Source organism: Psammomys obesus, unplaced genomic scaffold, assembly GCF_907164565.1.
Source record: "Psammomys obesus unplaced genomic scaffold, mPsaObe1.curated_primary_1811, whole genome shotgun sequence".
Classification (NCBI taxonomy): Eukaryota; Metazoa; Chordata; class Mammalia; order Rodentia; family Muridae; genus Psammomys; species Psammomys obesus.
Window position 1 is genome coordinate 1,432,742 of NW_026591711.1, and position 16,015 is coordinate 1,448,756.

The 16,015-nt window shown below is 46.9% G+C and overlaps 1 protein-coding gene across 3 annotated transcripts in view; it reads right to left on the reverse strand.

Annotated features, from left to right (window-relative positions):
- Positions 1–16,015, reverse strand: part of Gsdme (gasdermin E) — a 60,889-nt gene that overhangs the window by 38,021 nt on the left and 6,853 nt on the right. For all 3 annotated transcript variants that reach the window (XM_055611774.1, XM_055611775.1, XM_055611776.1), the window contains exons 2-3: positions 13,208–13,437; positions 9,731–9,923 (exon numbers count right to left, since the gene is read on the reverse strand). In XM_055611774.1, the coding sequence (XP_055467749.1) occupies positions 9,731–9,923; positions 13,208–13,418 (404 nt within the window). In that variant the 5' untranslated portion in view covers positions 13,419–13,437. The remainder of the gene's footprint in view (positions 1–9,730; positions 9,924–13,207; positions 13,438–16,015) is intronic.

Sequence of the window (16,015 nt, forward strand, 5' to 3'; positions counted from 1 at the left end):
ACACACACACACACACACACACACACACACACACACACACACACACACGGATAGTGACTGAGGAAGACTCCTCACATGGACATCTAGAGTCCATAAGCACATGCACACACATGTGAGCACGTATATACACACAACCACTGGGTAAGGTTGAGAACCCACTTTACTCAATCCAGCACCTCCTGCCGCCTAGGCATAGGAATAAAGAATCTACAACTGACTGTAGGCCAGGGGCAGTGAGGGTCGGACAGCTGACATCGACTAGTAATGTCTGCATGGGCATGAAAGGATACAGTCATGAGCACTCAGATGCAATCGGATACCTGTTCGAAGACAGAGTGTTCCCTGGTAGATTACAGAAACCTGATCGTCTGGGACAGCAGTAGCAGCAATACCATCAGGCCACCCATCTTCTGACTTTTTTTTAAAGGACACTGACTTTATAGAGTTCTAAAAACCAGGAAGAGACAACAGTGTAAACTCATTGTGAAGAGATGCCAAGGGACTGGATTGATTTTTGACATTGTCCCAGAGATAAGGAGGCGGGGACAGTAAAAGAAGCCTAGAAAGTGATCAGCTTTGAACATGTATACACATTAGTAACACTGAATGGACTCACCAGGTTATGTTCATGCACACACGCTGGAAGGGGAGAGAGGGTAGAAACTATGTGAAACAGTACCCATGTAGCAAATTCTCGACAATTTAATTTAAATTTTAAAAATCAAATGGCAGAAGAAAAAAAAAAAGTTGCCCAACAAAAACGAAGAGTCTGTCACTACAAGAGTGTTAAGGAAGAATCTGTGGGCCACAGGAATGTAGGTTTATACTGAGGCTTAGAGCTATGGTAGTTGAGGTATTTCTCCTGATGGGCTTCAACGTATTAGCTTCAGCTACAGGTAAAAGGGAAGCAATTTGTGTGCACATCTGTAGGTAGGAGAATGAATTCCATGAACATCGTTTCTAAACTCCCTGGGGCTGCCCTCCTGACGCTTCACACAGTGGGAAGTCTGTTGCGTTTCTGATAACCAGCCCCTTCTGGGCTTACAGCACCAAGCCCGTGACCAAAGCTTCACTTCAGAAACTACCTCCGAGAGGCCCAGAATGCCCTGCTGTGGGATCTTCTCTGCCTGCTTACTGCTTCCTAGGGACAACACTTTCCACCTCTAATCTCTGTGAGCTCCAGCATAGCCCGAGAAGGGAGCGATCCTTGGTCCTCTATTCCCAAGGCACTGTGCTCTGTTCTGCTGAGCTGTTCTGCTGAACTAACCAGGACTCCTACCTCAGAATGTTTCTTCATGTGGGGTAAGAAATGTTCTTTGCAGCAAGGCACCTCACCATTCATGAAGTTTCTGTCATCCATATTTCACAGAGAGATACAAAGGACAGAGGACTCAGAAGTCAAGGACCCAGGGGACACAGGTCTTTGGAGTAGCATAAGAGCTCAGCTCAACAGCTCAGCAGGGTCTAATCCAAAACTCCGCCCTCATCTTCTCTCTCCCTCCCGACATGCACAGCTTACTGCATGTTTGCTTCTGAACTATCTATCTTTCTGCTCCGCTTCCTGGGAGAGCTCCCAGAATACTGGCCAGAGACCCTCCTAAAGCACCACCCATGGGCCACAGAGCGTGCTCTGATGGTCTCCACAGAAACCAGGAAAGGCTCCTAGCATCAGTTAGCCATCCTCCGCTGTGACAGAACACCTGTCATAAATCTGCTTCCGTAAGGGAGGGAAGGTTCACCCCGACTTGATGGCTGCTTGGCCCCATCACCGGTGTAATGTAACATGGAACCACCATGTGGTAGATGAATCTCCTGAGAGCAGAAAGCTAGGTGACAAAAGGAGGAGCAGGGGTCCCCAACAGTGGGCCCCTCCCCCAAGGACATGCTTCCAGCAACCTAAGTTCCACCACCTCCTAAAAGCCTCACAGTCTGGGAACCTAGCCTTTAACACATGAACTGTGGGGAACACTTAGATCCAAACAACAACAACCTGGAGCAAGGGACAGAAAATTCTGGAAACCTCGACCACTGTGACTTGGCATGCTCATTTCCAATACACAGTCATCGCTTCGCTGCTGCCCAAGGTTTCAGTAACCACAGTCCAAAAGTCCTAAGTTCTCGCTGTTCTGAGGAATGTGATGGACTATCGTGCAGACACAACTGGGCCAGGAATCATCCTTTGTACAAAGTATCCATCATCTATACACTGCTACTCGGACCAACCTCAGTTACCACGTTGACTTTTGATGTCCCAGGGGTGGTATTCAAGTTGCTTCCATTATAAACAATGGCCTCCAAAGGGCCATTATTGATGATGACAATTTGGACATATCAAAAAGATGCTCTGACATGCTTCCTTTGATGGAAAGGTGGAAGTTTTCAACTTAATAAGGAAAACAAACAGCGTGTGCTAAGACCAACAGTAAGGCAAATCCACCTGAAAAGGAAAAATGGTGCTAGTCTTGTTGTCAGTATCTAACTACAAAGCTATGGTCGTGGTAAGCCCTCAGGTGTTCCCCTCACTTCCTCTGATGACACAGGCACATATCAAGGGCCTCGCCCTAAGAAGGACGGGTGCGGCACAGCATGATAGACATTTACATAACTTTACAGTGAGTCACAACTTAATTACACTACGTTACTCTGCACTATGCGCTGTTATGTAATTACAGTATATTGTCCTACTTTATTAGTTTACCTCTTATAGACCAAGCTTTACCATACGTGTGTACATGGCAAACGCACAGGCGACAGGGGACTGACACCATGCTGTTTTATCAGACACTGGAGACCTTGGACCACGGCTCCTGAAGTGAAGAGATGACTGCAGTGGACAGCCTCTTCAGTTCTTTCACTCAGCTGTGAAGGTGAATATGGCTTCGTGTTTGCAAACTGCAAGAAGTGTAAAGCTGGGGCATGATGCTGACTGCATGTGATCCCCCGAGTGGCTGGGCTGCCCCCCCATCCACAGACCACCCCTGCTCCTAATGCATCCATCTCCTGCATCTTATCTTTGTCACCCAGAACAATCCAGATAGACCGAGAGGGGAAAATGACTAAGCAATTACAGATGCTCAACCTTTTAGGCTAGGTAATTAATCAACAGCCACCAGGTGATGTGGGACAGCACGCCCGGAAGATGGAGAAGCCGAATGAAGCTGGGCTAAGAGGTGAATGCCTGCGTCGCCCCTCGGGGTGTTTCTTCTTCGTCAAGCTCTGTACACAGCAGCTGGACTGGAGAAATCCTACGGTTTGTGGGTCTGGCCTCAAATCCTGAGTCCAGGCAAACTAATTACTTTCTGAATTCAACTCCTCGCATGTAAAATGAAGATAAAGCAATTGTTCTCTCAACCGAGCAATGCTCAGCGCGCTGCCAGGGCCCACATGAACAAGAGGTGCATGCCAGGAGGGACACGTGGAGGATGAGGGACTCACAGCACATCACTCCTTATAACTCAGCACCCCAACAGGAGGGTTGGGATGCAGCTTTTCAGGGGGACATTGGGTCTATGCTGGGACATGAAGAATACTTAGGACGTGACAGGGAGGGAAGGCGGTGTGGTGGGAAAGGTAAAGGAGCCTTCAGAAAGCACCCAGATGGAAGAAAGCCTCGTGTGTGACTCTGAGGAACTGAAGTCAGGTGACAGGCCTGAGACTGGGGGGAACGTGGAGAGCCATGGTGCTACAAGAAGGAACGCTGGACTGCGCTGTCTGTGGAGGAGCCAGAGATGGAAAGGGGTAGAGGTGGGCGAGCAAGAGAGAGCCAAAGAAAAGGTCAGGAAGCTTGGACGATGAGAACTGATAAAACCAGTCCTTAAGGGTGTGAGGTGACGTGAGAAATGGCCGTAAAAGAGAAGGTGAGGAGGAGAGTTCACCCCATCCCAGCTTTTGGCTGAAGCAGCTGAATACCACTCACCTGGAGGAGGGACTGGAGAGGAAGACAGGAAATGCAAAGGTGGGTGTTGCCACCAAGTCAGCCCTGGGGGAACACACACCTGCTACCTGAATCCCAGCTCCTGACTCAACCCAGCCAACTCAGCTGTGGCACTTCCCTCCCCTCCCCCTGCAGGACACGGGAGCTACCAGAGGCTGCATCAGAAATGCCACGTTAGCCACGTTAGCCACGCTGAGGCCAGAGCCTCTCCTCGCCTCTAAGCTCCACAGCTCCTGCCTCATCTCAGCATTTAGCTCTCTCCAGGGGCACTGACCTGCCTCAGGCTGGTAACCTGGCTCGACTTCAGAAAGGAACCTACTCACAACCATGGTGAAGGAATCAAGGGGATGTGTCACATGCCAGGTGCGGCTGTGCAGGCTCTGCTTATGTCTCATCTAATTCTCACAGAAGCACAGAGCCCATATCGCAATAATGAAGTCCAGGGCAATGGAAGCAGAAAAAGATGGCTCTCAGGTACTGGTTCTGAGTAAAAACATTTTAGGCCAGGCGTGATGGCACATGCCTTTAATCCCAGCAGATCTCTGGGTTTGAACCTAGCCTGGTCTGCAAGGCAAGTTCTAGAACAGCCTGGGCTATACAGAGAAAACCTGTCTACACAAGGCAAGGCAAAGAAAGGAAAGGTAAGGGGGGGAGACAGGAGGGAAGGGGAGGGGAAGAAAAGATGTTCTGTTGAGTGCCTTCTACCACAGTGAGCACTAGTAAGGAGGGGTAAAGCTATTAACTGGGAACTAGGTCATTTTTATGATGTTTAATGGAATAAGTCAAGTAGTTAGCAATGGAGGCCTTACAATCAGGTTGCAGAGAGTAACCAACAGCCCAGGGTGATAACCTAAATTGTTTGGCCAACGACTCTTGAAGACGTTACTCAATACTAGCTCCTGAGATTGTAACTGATCTCATAAAACCCGTAAGTGGCATATATTTATTACATTATTCCTAAATTTCCATTATACCATGATTTGCAAATTTTTTTTTTTCATTTTAAAAAATAAACCTTCCAGATGTGATGGTGCACACCTGTAATCTGAGTACTCGAGAGGCAGATGACTGGGCTACATAGTAAAATCCTATCTCTTTTTTTGTCTCACACACACACACACACACACACATTGAACGTAGTTTACCAAACTACGTATGGTAGTCTAAAGGTAGCTGCTAACACTAAGAAATGAGCATGAGGTGTCCGCTGGCCACACCCACCATAGAGTTCAGAAGGCCTTTCCTCAGCTCATGCCCATGCTGCCCCTGAAGGAGAAGCAAAGGAAAAGGAGAATAAAGAAGAGTGGGAGTTGAGGCGTGTACGAGATGAATGAACGGCTACCACACGCTCTGCTAACCACAGGGAAACGAACCCAGTTTAAAATGGGGGGGGGCACTTCCACCCTTGTACATGCATTTCTTTTTTAAAACAAAACATGACCACTTTGAGAAAACTGCAGAACCAAATGAGTGTCGACACTGAACTAGTACTCCTGAGAGTCCTTCACCTCCTCCAGGAAGGCCAAAGTGCCAGAACAAGGTTCCGTTGTTTTTAAGGTGTACAAAATTTGTAGCTAGGCTGAGTTGGTATCATTTTAAAACAGCCTGAACAACTGTGAAGATTTATCATTGCCACATCATTGCCTTCATGATATATCAATTTATATAATTAATAGAGAGTTCTTTGTCAAGAACTGATTTTCTAGTTGCCATGTGCATACAGACAAATGTTATCAGCTTTACCAAAATTTGCTCAGAAGCAAGATGAATGACCTGTGTGTGCCTGCCTGGTAACAACCAACTCACACCTCAAGTAGCCAAAGAAATACAACACAACACAAAACAGCAAAAACAAACAAAACAAAAAACCTCCATGCCACCATAGCTAGAAGCAAGGTCCAGTCTCACAGGGAAAGATCCGGTATGTGTCCACTCACATCTGACATCTCAGAGGGAGGCTGGGGAGACTGAGGTCAGAGGCTGGCATTAAGTCCATCCAGGTTATTTACCAGGAAGGAAGGTCCCCAGGTTCTGGGAGGTTTGAGGTATCTCATGGGATAATGAGCTCGCTGGCAGAGGTAGGCGAGGTAAGGCTGCCAGGACTAAGACACTGGCAAGCAGCAGCTGGATGAGAATGCAAAACCATTTTAGAGAGTTGTTACCAGATAACACTGGATAGAAAGACTGAAACAAATCTGAGCTGTGATGAGAATTCTCAATACACGTGTTAGTCTCCATTTAAGAAGACGGAAGGCAAGGAAGGACATCTATCTTAGAATAGTTTCCATCAAGAATGGTTAAGCTAAATCCGGGGCTCATTAAAAGCAATCAGCTCCCAGTACTTATAAACATGATTCCCCAAATTCCAAATGAATCTTCTATATACACGGGTATAGTTTGAGATGTGGAGTCTTTCTTTCCTTCCCTCCTTCCTTCCTATCTTCCTTCCTTCCTTCCTTCCTTCCTTCCTTCCTTCCTTCCTTCCTTTCTTTCTTTCTTCCTTTCCTTTTCTTTCTTTTCTTTCTTTCTTCCGGTGCCCTCTAGGTCAATCCTAGGGCCTCAAGCTCAGCAAGTGAACTACATCACCAAACTAAACCCTGAATCTAAACCTTGGGGTTTTAGAGCCTACAAATCTTGTTTACACATGAAAGCTTATCTAAACAACTGAAATAAAAATGAGTGGCTGCAAACACGCCCTTGAGAACATGCAGTCCTGAGGCTTGGCTCCTCACGGTGCCCGAGGCCACAGCTGCATCCATAGCATCTTATCACTCCTGGTGATGTTCCAGGAGTCCAGAAACAGGTGGACCTCACGATAAGGATTTATTACTCTAGTGTGAAGTCACAGGAATGCTAGATTGATGGGTATTCATTTTGAGACTGGGAAAGTACCTCCCCTCCTTTCCCATGTAGCTCATCTTTAGCTCTCAATGGCTCACATTTAACTCTCAGCAAAACATAACAAGGGGTGTGATAAGGCACCTCCTGGGTTTCCAAGTCCTCGTGTCTCAGCTGCTACTCCCCAGACCATGCCTTCCCCACCACACCGGCAGTTGACGGGTGAACTGTCTCCTCAGGTGATCTCAACCTGTCCAGCTCTGTCCAGCGGAGCAGACCCGACTCTTCCCAAACACCTGCTGAAGACAGGGCCCCAACCCATGCTTCACCCAGCAACACCGTCAGAGACACCCCGAATCACATCTAACCACTTTTACTTCCACCGATTCAAGCAAGATGTAGAGGAAAGAACGGGAGCCTTGGAACCAAGGAACCCTGGGTTGAATCCCAGCCACATCAGCCAGGCTGAGCTCTGTGACCAAGAACAAATGATTTCACTTTTCTTGGCCTCAATTCCTTCATACACTAAAGCAGTGGGCTTCAAGGAGAAAATGGGGTGATAAATATCAATTGCCTGACTCATAGTAGGTGTCTCGTGATCCTCCTCTTCTCCCTTTCTGTTCCCACTTACTTTTTTCTCCCATGGCTATGCACAGACACCCCCTCACCCTCCACCATACCTCCCCCCCCACCCTACCCCCACCGCTGCCACCATGCTTCCTGTTACACCTGAGTCACGAAGACTTGCTTTAAAATCCTCTGTCAGGAGAGATGATTGCAGAGCACTGCCCAACTCTCGTTCCTGAAATAGAAATGACAAAACTGCAAATTGAAGCTAAAAGGGAATGATGGGTAAAGAGTAAGGGAGCTAAGAGGACCAGGGCTTTCCCAGCCTTCCTGTCCTCCTTCCTCCATGAACAGTATCACCAGATTTAGCAAAGAAAATGAGCATTGCCCAGTCATATTTTGCCTGCAGATAAACACACAGTCTCCCAGTGAGAGCGCTCAGCAAGAAGGAAGATGTCTCTGTTGCCAAGAGAGCAATGGAGGAAGAAGACTAAGATCAGCCTGAGTGACTGTGCCTCCCACCTAGTACCACCAAAGAGACCCCTCTCTGGCCAACAGCAAGGTCCTGGGGCAGTCCCAGGAAGAGCCAGGAAGCGTCATGTACATACTGGTGATGTCACATCCATTAAGCAGGCCAGTTACAGGTACCTGGCTTTGAAGTTTAACGTTGTCCGGCCTGCACTAAACGCTTGTGTTCCTCGGAACTTGTTTATTCGCTAGTTTAAAACATAGCTTTGCTCCATAAGCATATTACTCATATAATTCTAAGAACAAAGATTTACTCTCTTTTTGCATTGCCATCGTTAGAAGCCAGGGCCTGGCATGTGCTAGGCAATCGCTCTACCACTGACCCCCACCTTGGTCCTAAGACCATCAGATGAGACAAGTCCCTACACCCAAATATGAAGGGCCTTTTCCTTGACACATCTGCATTTGAATCCTCTGTCTTCAGTGGGAAGGAGTGACAAGGGTCCCACGTGGGAACGCACGAATGGCACAGCGAACGCTGAGATACCATCTCAAGCGGATCGTGGCACTCACTTCTCAGTTGGGCCCCTGGCTTGTGTGCACCCCATCTCTCGCAAACCCGGTCGCCAAGAGGACCCACCTAAAGAACAATTCAACATGTCACATTCCTGCTCAGAATCTCCAGGGACATCCCCTCCAGCTCTGAGTGAGAGGCAGAGCCTTTCCCGCGGTCTTTAGGTGGTGAGGGGCTTGGCTCTCCCTTGATCTCCCTGGGTCACCCTGGGGAAGCCATCCTGGTCACAGCACACAGAAGCCCTGTGTAGGGGGCCCTGTTTCCCCTTCTTCAAGGCTTTGTACTAAGATGGATTTCCCATTGCCTTCCCTAGCCTCACTGTAAAACCTATACCTCCTTTCGATATATTCCCCCCCTGTGCCCCCAATCTTATCAATCCACTGCAAGTTTAATTTAACTCCATATTTGGAATCTCTCCCACTGGAATTAGGGCGGAAGTCACAGCATTTTGCTCTCTGCAGTATATAGCGTTATTAGTCAGTAGAATTTCTTGCTGAGTGCTGAACTGACACAAGGCAGAAATAATGATGAGCTATCCTGGGACAAGGTGAATAAACATGGGATTCCCATCGAGATGTTGAAGTTGCAAACCAGATCTTCTCCATGAAGCCCCTCACTTGCTCTCTTCCTCATGAGAAGAATACAGAGACAGAAAGCAGACTTGTGATTTTCCTGCTTCCGATGTGAATACTCAGAAATATAGGGGCTGGAGATGCACTCAGCCCTCGCCCAGTGCATGTGAGGTCCTGCGTGCGGCCCCCAGCACTGGGATGGAACAACATCGCTATTTCTTTGACAGGATGTGGTGACGTTGTCCCATAATCCCATACACAGAGGGCTGAAGGCCAGCCTGGGCTACACAGGGGAACTGTCTCAAACGAATAAACAAACACAAACAAAACCTACAAGCAAATCAGGGGCTGGCAAGATGGCTCAGTGGGTAAAGTCACCGACCTGAAAGCCAAGACTATTGAGGACCACATGGTAAAGAACGGACTCCAGCAAGTTGTCCTCTCGTGTGTATCTGCACACACACACACACACTAAATTTTTCAAGCATGTCACAACCTTTCTACCGTTGGGATTTTATCAGGTCATACCATCAAAGAAAGGACACATATTTTCTTAAACTAATACCCACTGCTTCCCAGGTCTCCACGCTCAGATGAAAACAGTTAGTGAATTCTAGAATGAAGAATGTGCTCCGACGAAGTTTCAGGACAGATGGCATTCAAGACATTCTGCTTAAAAATGTCCATATCTACCAGCCCTTTGGCAGAGGTCCAATCAAAGGACCTTTAGCCATAAGACGTACAAAGGCCCCACATGCAGAACACAGTCCCCCTTACCTCCCGGCCGCGTCCTGGATGAGCTGCTGCACATCCACCTCCTGCTTCCTCAGGGTCCCAAACGAAGAGCAACTCTCCACCACACCTTTGCCCCCAATGTTCAACTTCATCTTCCCTACAACCGTCCCAATGTTTCCACTCTTATGGTTCTCAAACTTGCTTTCGTATTTCACGAAGTCTGACTCCACGACCACTGGAAGGAAGAGAGCAGAAGGCTCTGAGGGAGGGAAGATGCCTCAGTGTCGTGGCCTGCCCCACTTCCCCAGCAGCCTCTTGGAAAAACCCACACCAGCATCCAACTGGAATGGGTAGCAGGGCTGGGCAGTGTTTAGTGAAATGTGGTCAGCATACCTATATGCTGGATGAGCACAGCCCTGACCTGGCCAGGGGTGCTCGGCCCCTCCTTAGCTACTGTGATGGTTTACCTTCATTGACAACTTGAAAGGATCCGGAATCACCCAAGAAACAAACCTCTGGATGTGCCTTGGAGGGGATTTAGAGAATGGATTAATTGAGGTAGGAAAGCCCCATTGAATATGGGAGGCACCATTCCCAGGGCTGCTGTCGCAGACCACGTGAGGAGGACACAGTGAGCTGACTGCGGACAGGATATGACCAGCTCCCTCTTTCAGGCCTTTCCTGTCATGAACTGTACCCACAAAGTGTGAGCCAAAATGAAGCCTCTCTTAAGTTGGCTTGGTCAGGTGTTTTATTGCTACAAAGATCATAAGTAATCAAGACGGCCACCATCTGAGGCGAAGACTAAACTTGGACTAATGGAGGATGACAGGAGACACCTATGTCCATGCTTTTGCCATAAAGCCCAGGGGAGATACAGCATGGCAGATCCTCCTGGATAGTCCTTCCCACCACCAGTCATAAAGAGTAACTTTCTGCTCCTCCTTAATGTCTCCAAGCAAACCCAATGTTTCCATTACACCTGACCTCCGGCCGGAAGGTCAGTTCTTCACCATGTCTCTCTGCTGAGGTCACCAATGTGCCCACTCCCCCAGTCACCTCTCGAAGCATGCAAACCCCCAGACTCTTGCTTTCCATTCTGGTTTTTCAGACTCTGAGAATCACAGCAGTACCACCTTGTAGTCCAGTGTCAAGCAAGTCAGTTGGGAAGTGCCTCGTTCCTCACCCACAGTCAGATGTTCTACCAAGCTATCCCCTTGCTCTCCATCTGACCATGCGCAGCTGAGGGCTAGCAGGGTGCCTTCCGTGCCCTGCCACTGCTCTGAACCCTCAGGAGTAACACCTGACGAGCTCGCATGTGCACTACCAGCCTGTCTGCCTGTCTTCCTCCCTCCCTCCCTCCCTCCCTCCCTCCCTCCCTCCCTCCCTCCCTTCCTCCCTCCCTCCCTCCCTTTCCTGTCTTCCTTCCTTCCTTTATTTATTTATTTTCCATCTTCCTATCTCTCCATCCCTTTCTTTTTTCTGTCTTTGGTGCTCAGTATTGAATCCAGGGTTTTAAATATAGTAGTCAATTATTCTACAACAAATACTCGCCCCCAGGCCACTGTCCCCATTGTACTGTCAAGATACAACTCTAAAAATATAGCCTCAGTCACCACCATTTAGTAAGGGGACATTAAAGCCTGTGTGGACATCATACTCTGCCTTTTTATGTCCTTCACACAAGTCTGTCCGAGGCTCCTGACTGATCTTCAGAAGGGATTCCAAACTACCTGGAGCCTGACAGACTTCCTTCTCCTTACCCACTACCAGAATCATGGAATGTGTGACAGGAACCAGGGGTCGGGTAAAACCTTCAAAGGCCTTGCAGAGTAACCTACTCCCACCAGCTGTCCCCATCTCTTGTGGGTTCAACTGCTCTCAGTGTAACACCATACGCTGGGGACCAAGCATTCAAAACATTAAACTACGGGGTAAAATGTTTAGATACAAAACATAAAAGTCCCCAAGACTGATCACATAGTGATAGAGAGAAATCAAGATTATATTCATGAAATGTTGCCCCTAGACCTTCTAAAAAGATGTCACTTATATACAGTTCTTTATCAAGTCATCACCTGATGAAAGGGGAGCATTGGGCTATCAATGAACCACCAACAATCCAATCACCCCCCCCCTCCCCATCCTCTGCAACACTCACATCGGTGTTGAGGCAAGTGGGGAAAAGCAACAAAGATGAAGCCTCTTGAGTCTGCCCTTCCCAGCCATGACTCCAACAGGACTCAGGACCCAGCTGAGCTCTGACCTCAAATGATGGTCATATTCAGGAATCCCTTATCTGTGGTGACAAGTGACATCACCAGTCCAACTTAATTCTGCATCGTCTTTCAAGATACCACCACGTCATCATCTGAACATCACAGGGAAAAATTTCAGTTACTCAGCAGCTGTCAGTGTGGTTTATGTTTCCCCTCTTGTTCCAAGTTAGACTTAGTTATTGTGCTACTCGAAAGGGGTTTTACCATCAAGTACGTAAACCTGGGGGCTGAAGGAGTGTGATGATGGATATTGTCAACTTAACAGGCTCTAGACCTAGAAGACAAGCTGTCAAGAATGCCCGAGAGGGGTGGTCCAGATTAGGACAACTGAGGTGTGAGGGTGTTAGACAGACATATGGACACACAGACAGATAGACAATAGAAGCAGCTCAGATACCTCTTCCGCTAGGACCAATAAAAAGTAAACCGCAAGAGTCCCAGGTCATAGGCAGGGAATTTCATCCAACTGATACCATAAATGCCGAGCCCCTCCATAGCCACTTTTGGGACAACTTGAGAGACCACCCTGCTCCCCTCAGAAGGCATCACTTTGTAAGAAACAACACTCAGCATGCCCTTCTTGTGAGCTCACAGCATTTTCAGTCTTGACACCAAACCACTTATGCCAAGTGCCTCTAACATTTATGATGGGCACAATGAACTTTTTTTTCTTTTTTTCTTTTTTTCTTTTAGTTTTTAATATTAGTTACAGTTTATTAACTTTGTATCCCAGCTGTATCCCCCTCTCTCATTCCCACCCAATCCCACCCTCCCTCCCTCTTTTCTTTCCTGCCCCTTTCTAAGTCCACTAATTAGGGGAGGACCTCCTCCCCTTCTATCTGACCCAAACTTATCAGGTATCTTCAGGACTGGCTGCAGTGTCCTCTTTGTGGCCTAGCAAGGCTGCTCCTCCCTCGGGAGGGGGATCAAAAAGCCAGTCATTGAGTTCATGTCAGAAATAGTCCCTGTTCCCCTTACTAGGGAACCCACTTGAATACTGAGCTACCATGGGCCACAATGAACTTTTATATCCAATCTGATTATCACTTTAAAAATACTAAGATCTCATTTAATTTCATTTCAGGTGTACATAATTGTGCTCATTAAGAAAGGATATCCCTTTATACCAGAGAGCCAAAGAAAAAGAAGAATTCACTATGAGGCACACCTCCATTTCAGATGCCAAGAAGAGCCATCTTCCCTCTGGGGACTAGTCACTGGACTTCACAAGGAAACGTACCTGGACTGAGACTGTGCCCTTTGTTGAGAACATCTCCCAAGGTGACAGATAGAAACTGGTACTTGGGTCTCTGCCAGCACCAGTATCTCTTCTTTTTGGTCACCAGACTTAGAAGTTGCAGCTTGTCAGAGTCATTCAGGTGTGAGACTGAGATCAGGTCTCCTCCATCATCAACTTCTTTAAGGAAGTTCCGAGTTGCTTTGGCAAACATCTTGTTGGGTTGAGATTACCTGAAAAAAAAAAAAAAAAAGTAATAAGGTTACTATAGACTAAAATATGGAGGGGTTTTTTGTGTCTTTCTAAAATTATATTTTTCTATAGTCACAAGAGTCAGTATAAAAGAATGTGCCCCCTCCAAGAAACCAACTAATGTGAGTTCAATTGATGACAATGAAATCGAACTGAAAAAAAGGGAAAGATCAACTGAGACATAAACAGAAAAACTCAACTGACACAGCATGGAAAGAGAACATGTTTCCGTTGGGATAGGCCAGGTTGTATGTCAGAAGCAAGCATCCCTGAAATCACAGTGGCTTAGAGCAATAAAAGTTTATTTGTTGAGCTGGGCTTGGCGGTACACATCTGCAGTCCCATGAAGCAGAGAGAGTTGACACAAGTTCAAGGCCAGCCTGGACTGGTTCCAGGGCAACTAGATCCTGTCTCAAAAGAAAATTATTGTTGCTTCTGCTGCACATCAATACAGATGACACAGGAGTGGTCTGGGGTTTTATTTTAATTTTAATTTTTAAGTTTTTTTTTATTTATTTATTTATTTATTTATTTATTTATTTATTTATTTATTTATTTTACAAGATCTCATTCCTTAACCCATGCTTGCCTGAAACTCACTGCCAGCTCAGGGTGACCTTAAATTCTGAACCATATTCCTGCCTCAGCTTCCCAAATAGTAAGGCTCCCAGCACCTGGATGAGAGTTTGATTTATTGTGGCCATTCAAAGACTCAAAAAGGAAGCCACTATCTTGAACATTTCCAGTCATTATACAACATAAGAGAGAGTTCTAGAAGGTCTCCATTAGTCATTTAACATCCTGGCACAAGACGTACTAATGGCATGTTTTCTTAGGACTTGTCAAAACCCGGCTTTAACCAACCATGAGAGTCAAGAACACAGTCCTACTAAGAAGCTGGAAGGCAGAGACCTAGGGATATTTGTTGCCGTAATGACTTCCAAACACTCAATTAAAAGCAGATTGGAGATGTTAAAAAGTAACTGCATCCATATTGAACATGCGCAGACTCCCCTGAAAACAACGCTGTACTAAGAAAAAGGCCAAGCCTGTAAACAACGTACAGGTGATTTAAATAGGCCAGACACTGCGTGCAGGATGTATGAGAACCTTATGGCATTTTGCAGGAGGAGGGCTGGCGAAGGAAGCTGATCGGTATTGTCAGTTCCAGCACTGCTTCATCCTGGAAGCCTGACTCTGTCGATGGGGGAATGAAGGAGGGCCGACACACAAACACACGTGCAGAAAATCTGGGATCAGGTGGGCTCTGCTCATTCTGGTGGAGCAGTACCTTCTGTAACAACTTGGAAACTCAGAATGTTTATTTTAAACACCCGAAATCTGAGCTGAGGAGTCTGCTTTAGTGCATGCAGCTGAATAAGGAGGCGGGCTCATGGTACACAACTAACTGCACAGGAAGATGGGTTTAGCCAGCCTTGACAGGAGGGCTGGGTAGGGAAGCAGAATCGAGCTCTAGTCACCTGGGACAGGGAAGCTGTGCTTAACAGCTTTTGCACATACTGTCAGCATTTGCACTTGGCAGGCAGAGGAGGGCTTTGCCATTTCCCTCAGAGCCTCGGAGGCTTTTCCTCCCCATGGGTCTGAGGCTTCCGGGTCCTTGACATGGCTGTGCCCAAGTCAACAAGACACATTCACTCAGAACGCTCTCCACTCCTCACACATTCGCTCAGGACTTCCTCCGTCTCTACACCGCATGAGCTTTCCTACTCAAGTGAATACGAGCTAGCTATAAGTTTTTAACCCAGTCACACTTCAGCTGGAAGGAAAAACGAAGCTCAAGAAGAGGAAAAGGGAAAGTAGCATATTCAGTGGGAGAGGTAGAGGCTAGCAAGCGGGCTGACTTTCCAGAGGGATCATCTCATCCCTTCCTCACACCAACACAGGAAAATATTAGCAACAATCAGAATTTCTTCGAAGAAAATGAAACCACAAAAATGATAGGAAACCAAGTACTGTGGTGCACACCTGTACTCCCAGCACTGGGGGAGGCAGAGGCAGGTGGATCTCTGTGAGTTCAATATTTACAACAAGAGCAGTCATTTTTAAATAACTCTTAGAGGCTGAAGTGTTTACAAGCACTTGTTTTGTTTCTAGCACACAGATGGAGGCTCACGCCTGTCCAAAACTCCAGTTTGAGGGAATCTGATGCCCTCTTCTGGTCATTGCAAGCACTGCCTATATCGGGCGGACAGGCAAAGACCCATTCATAAAATTAACATAAATAAATGCTAAAACCAAACTTATACAATCAAATACTTGAGTATAAACAAAAACATCTTATGTTATAAAACAAATTTAACATAGTCAATTATATACGTATATACACAGATTTCAAGTCATATATTTAATAAATAGTACACAAAAAGCACTTGAAATAACACTTTTATTTGCTTGGGGTTTTTATTTTTGTCTCTTTGCTTTTCTGTAGGCTTTCTAAAAAGCTGTGCATGTAACAGCCTAGGGTAGCTCATAATCCCCCTCTTCAGCCCCCCCCCCCCCCCCCCCCCCCCCCCCCCCCCCTCTCCTTCCCCCCCCCCC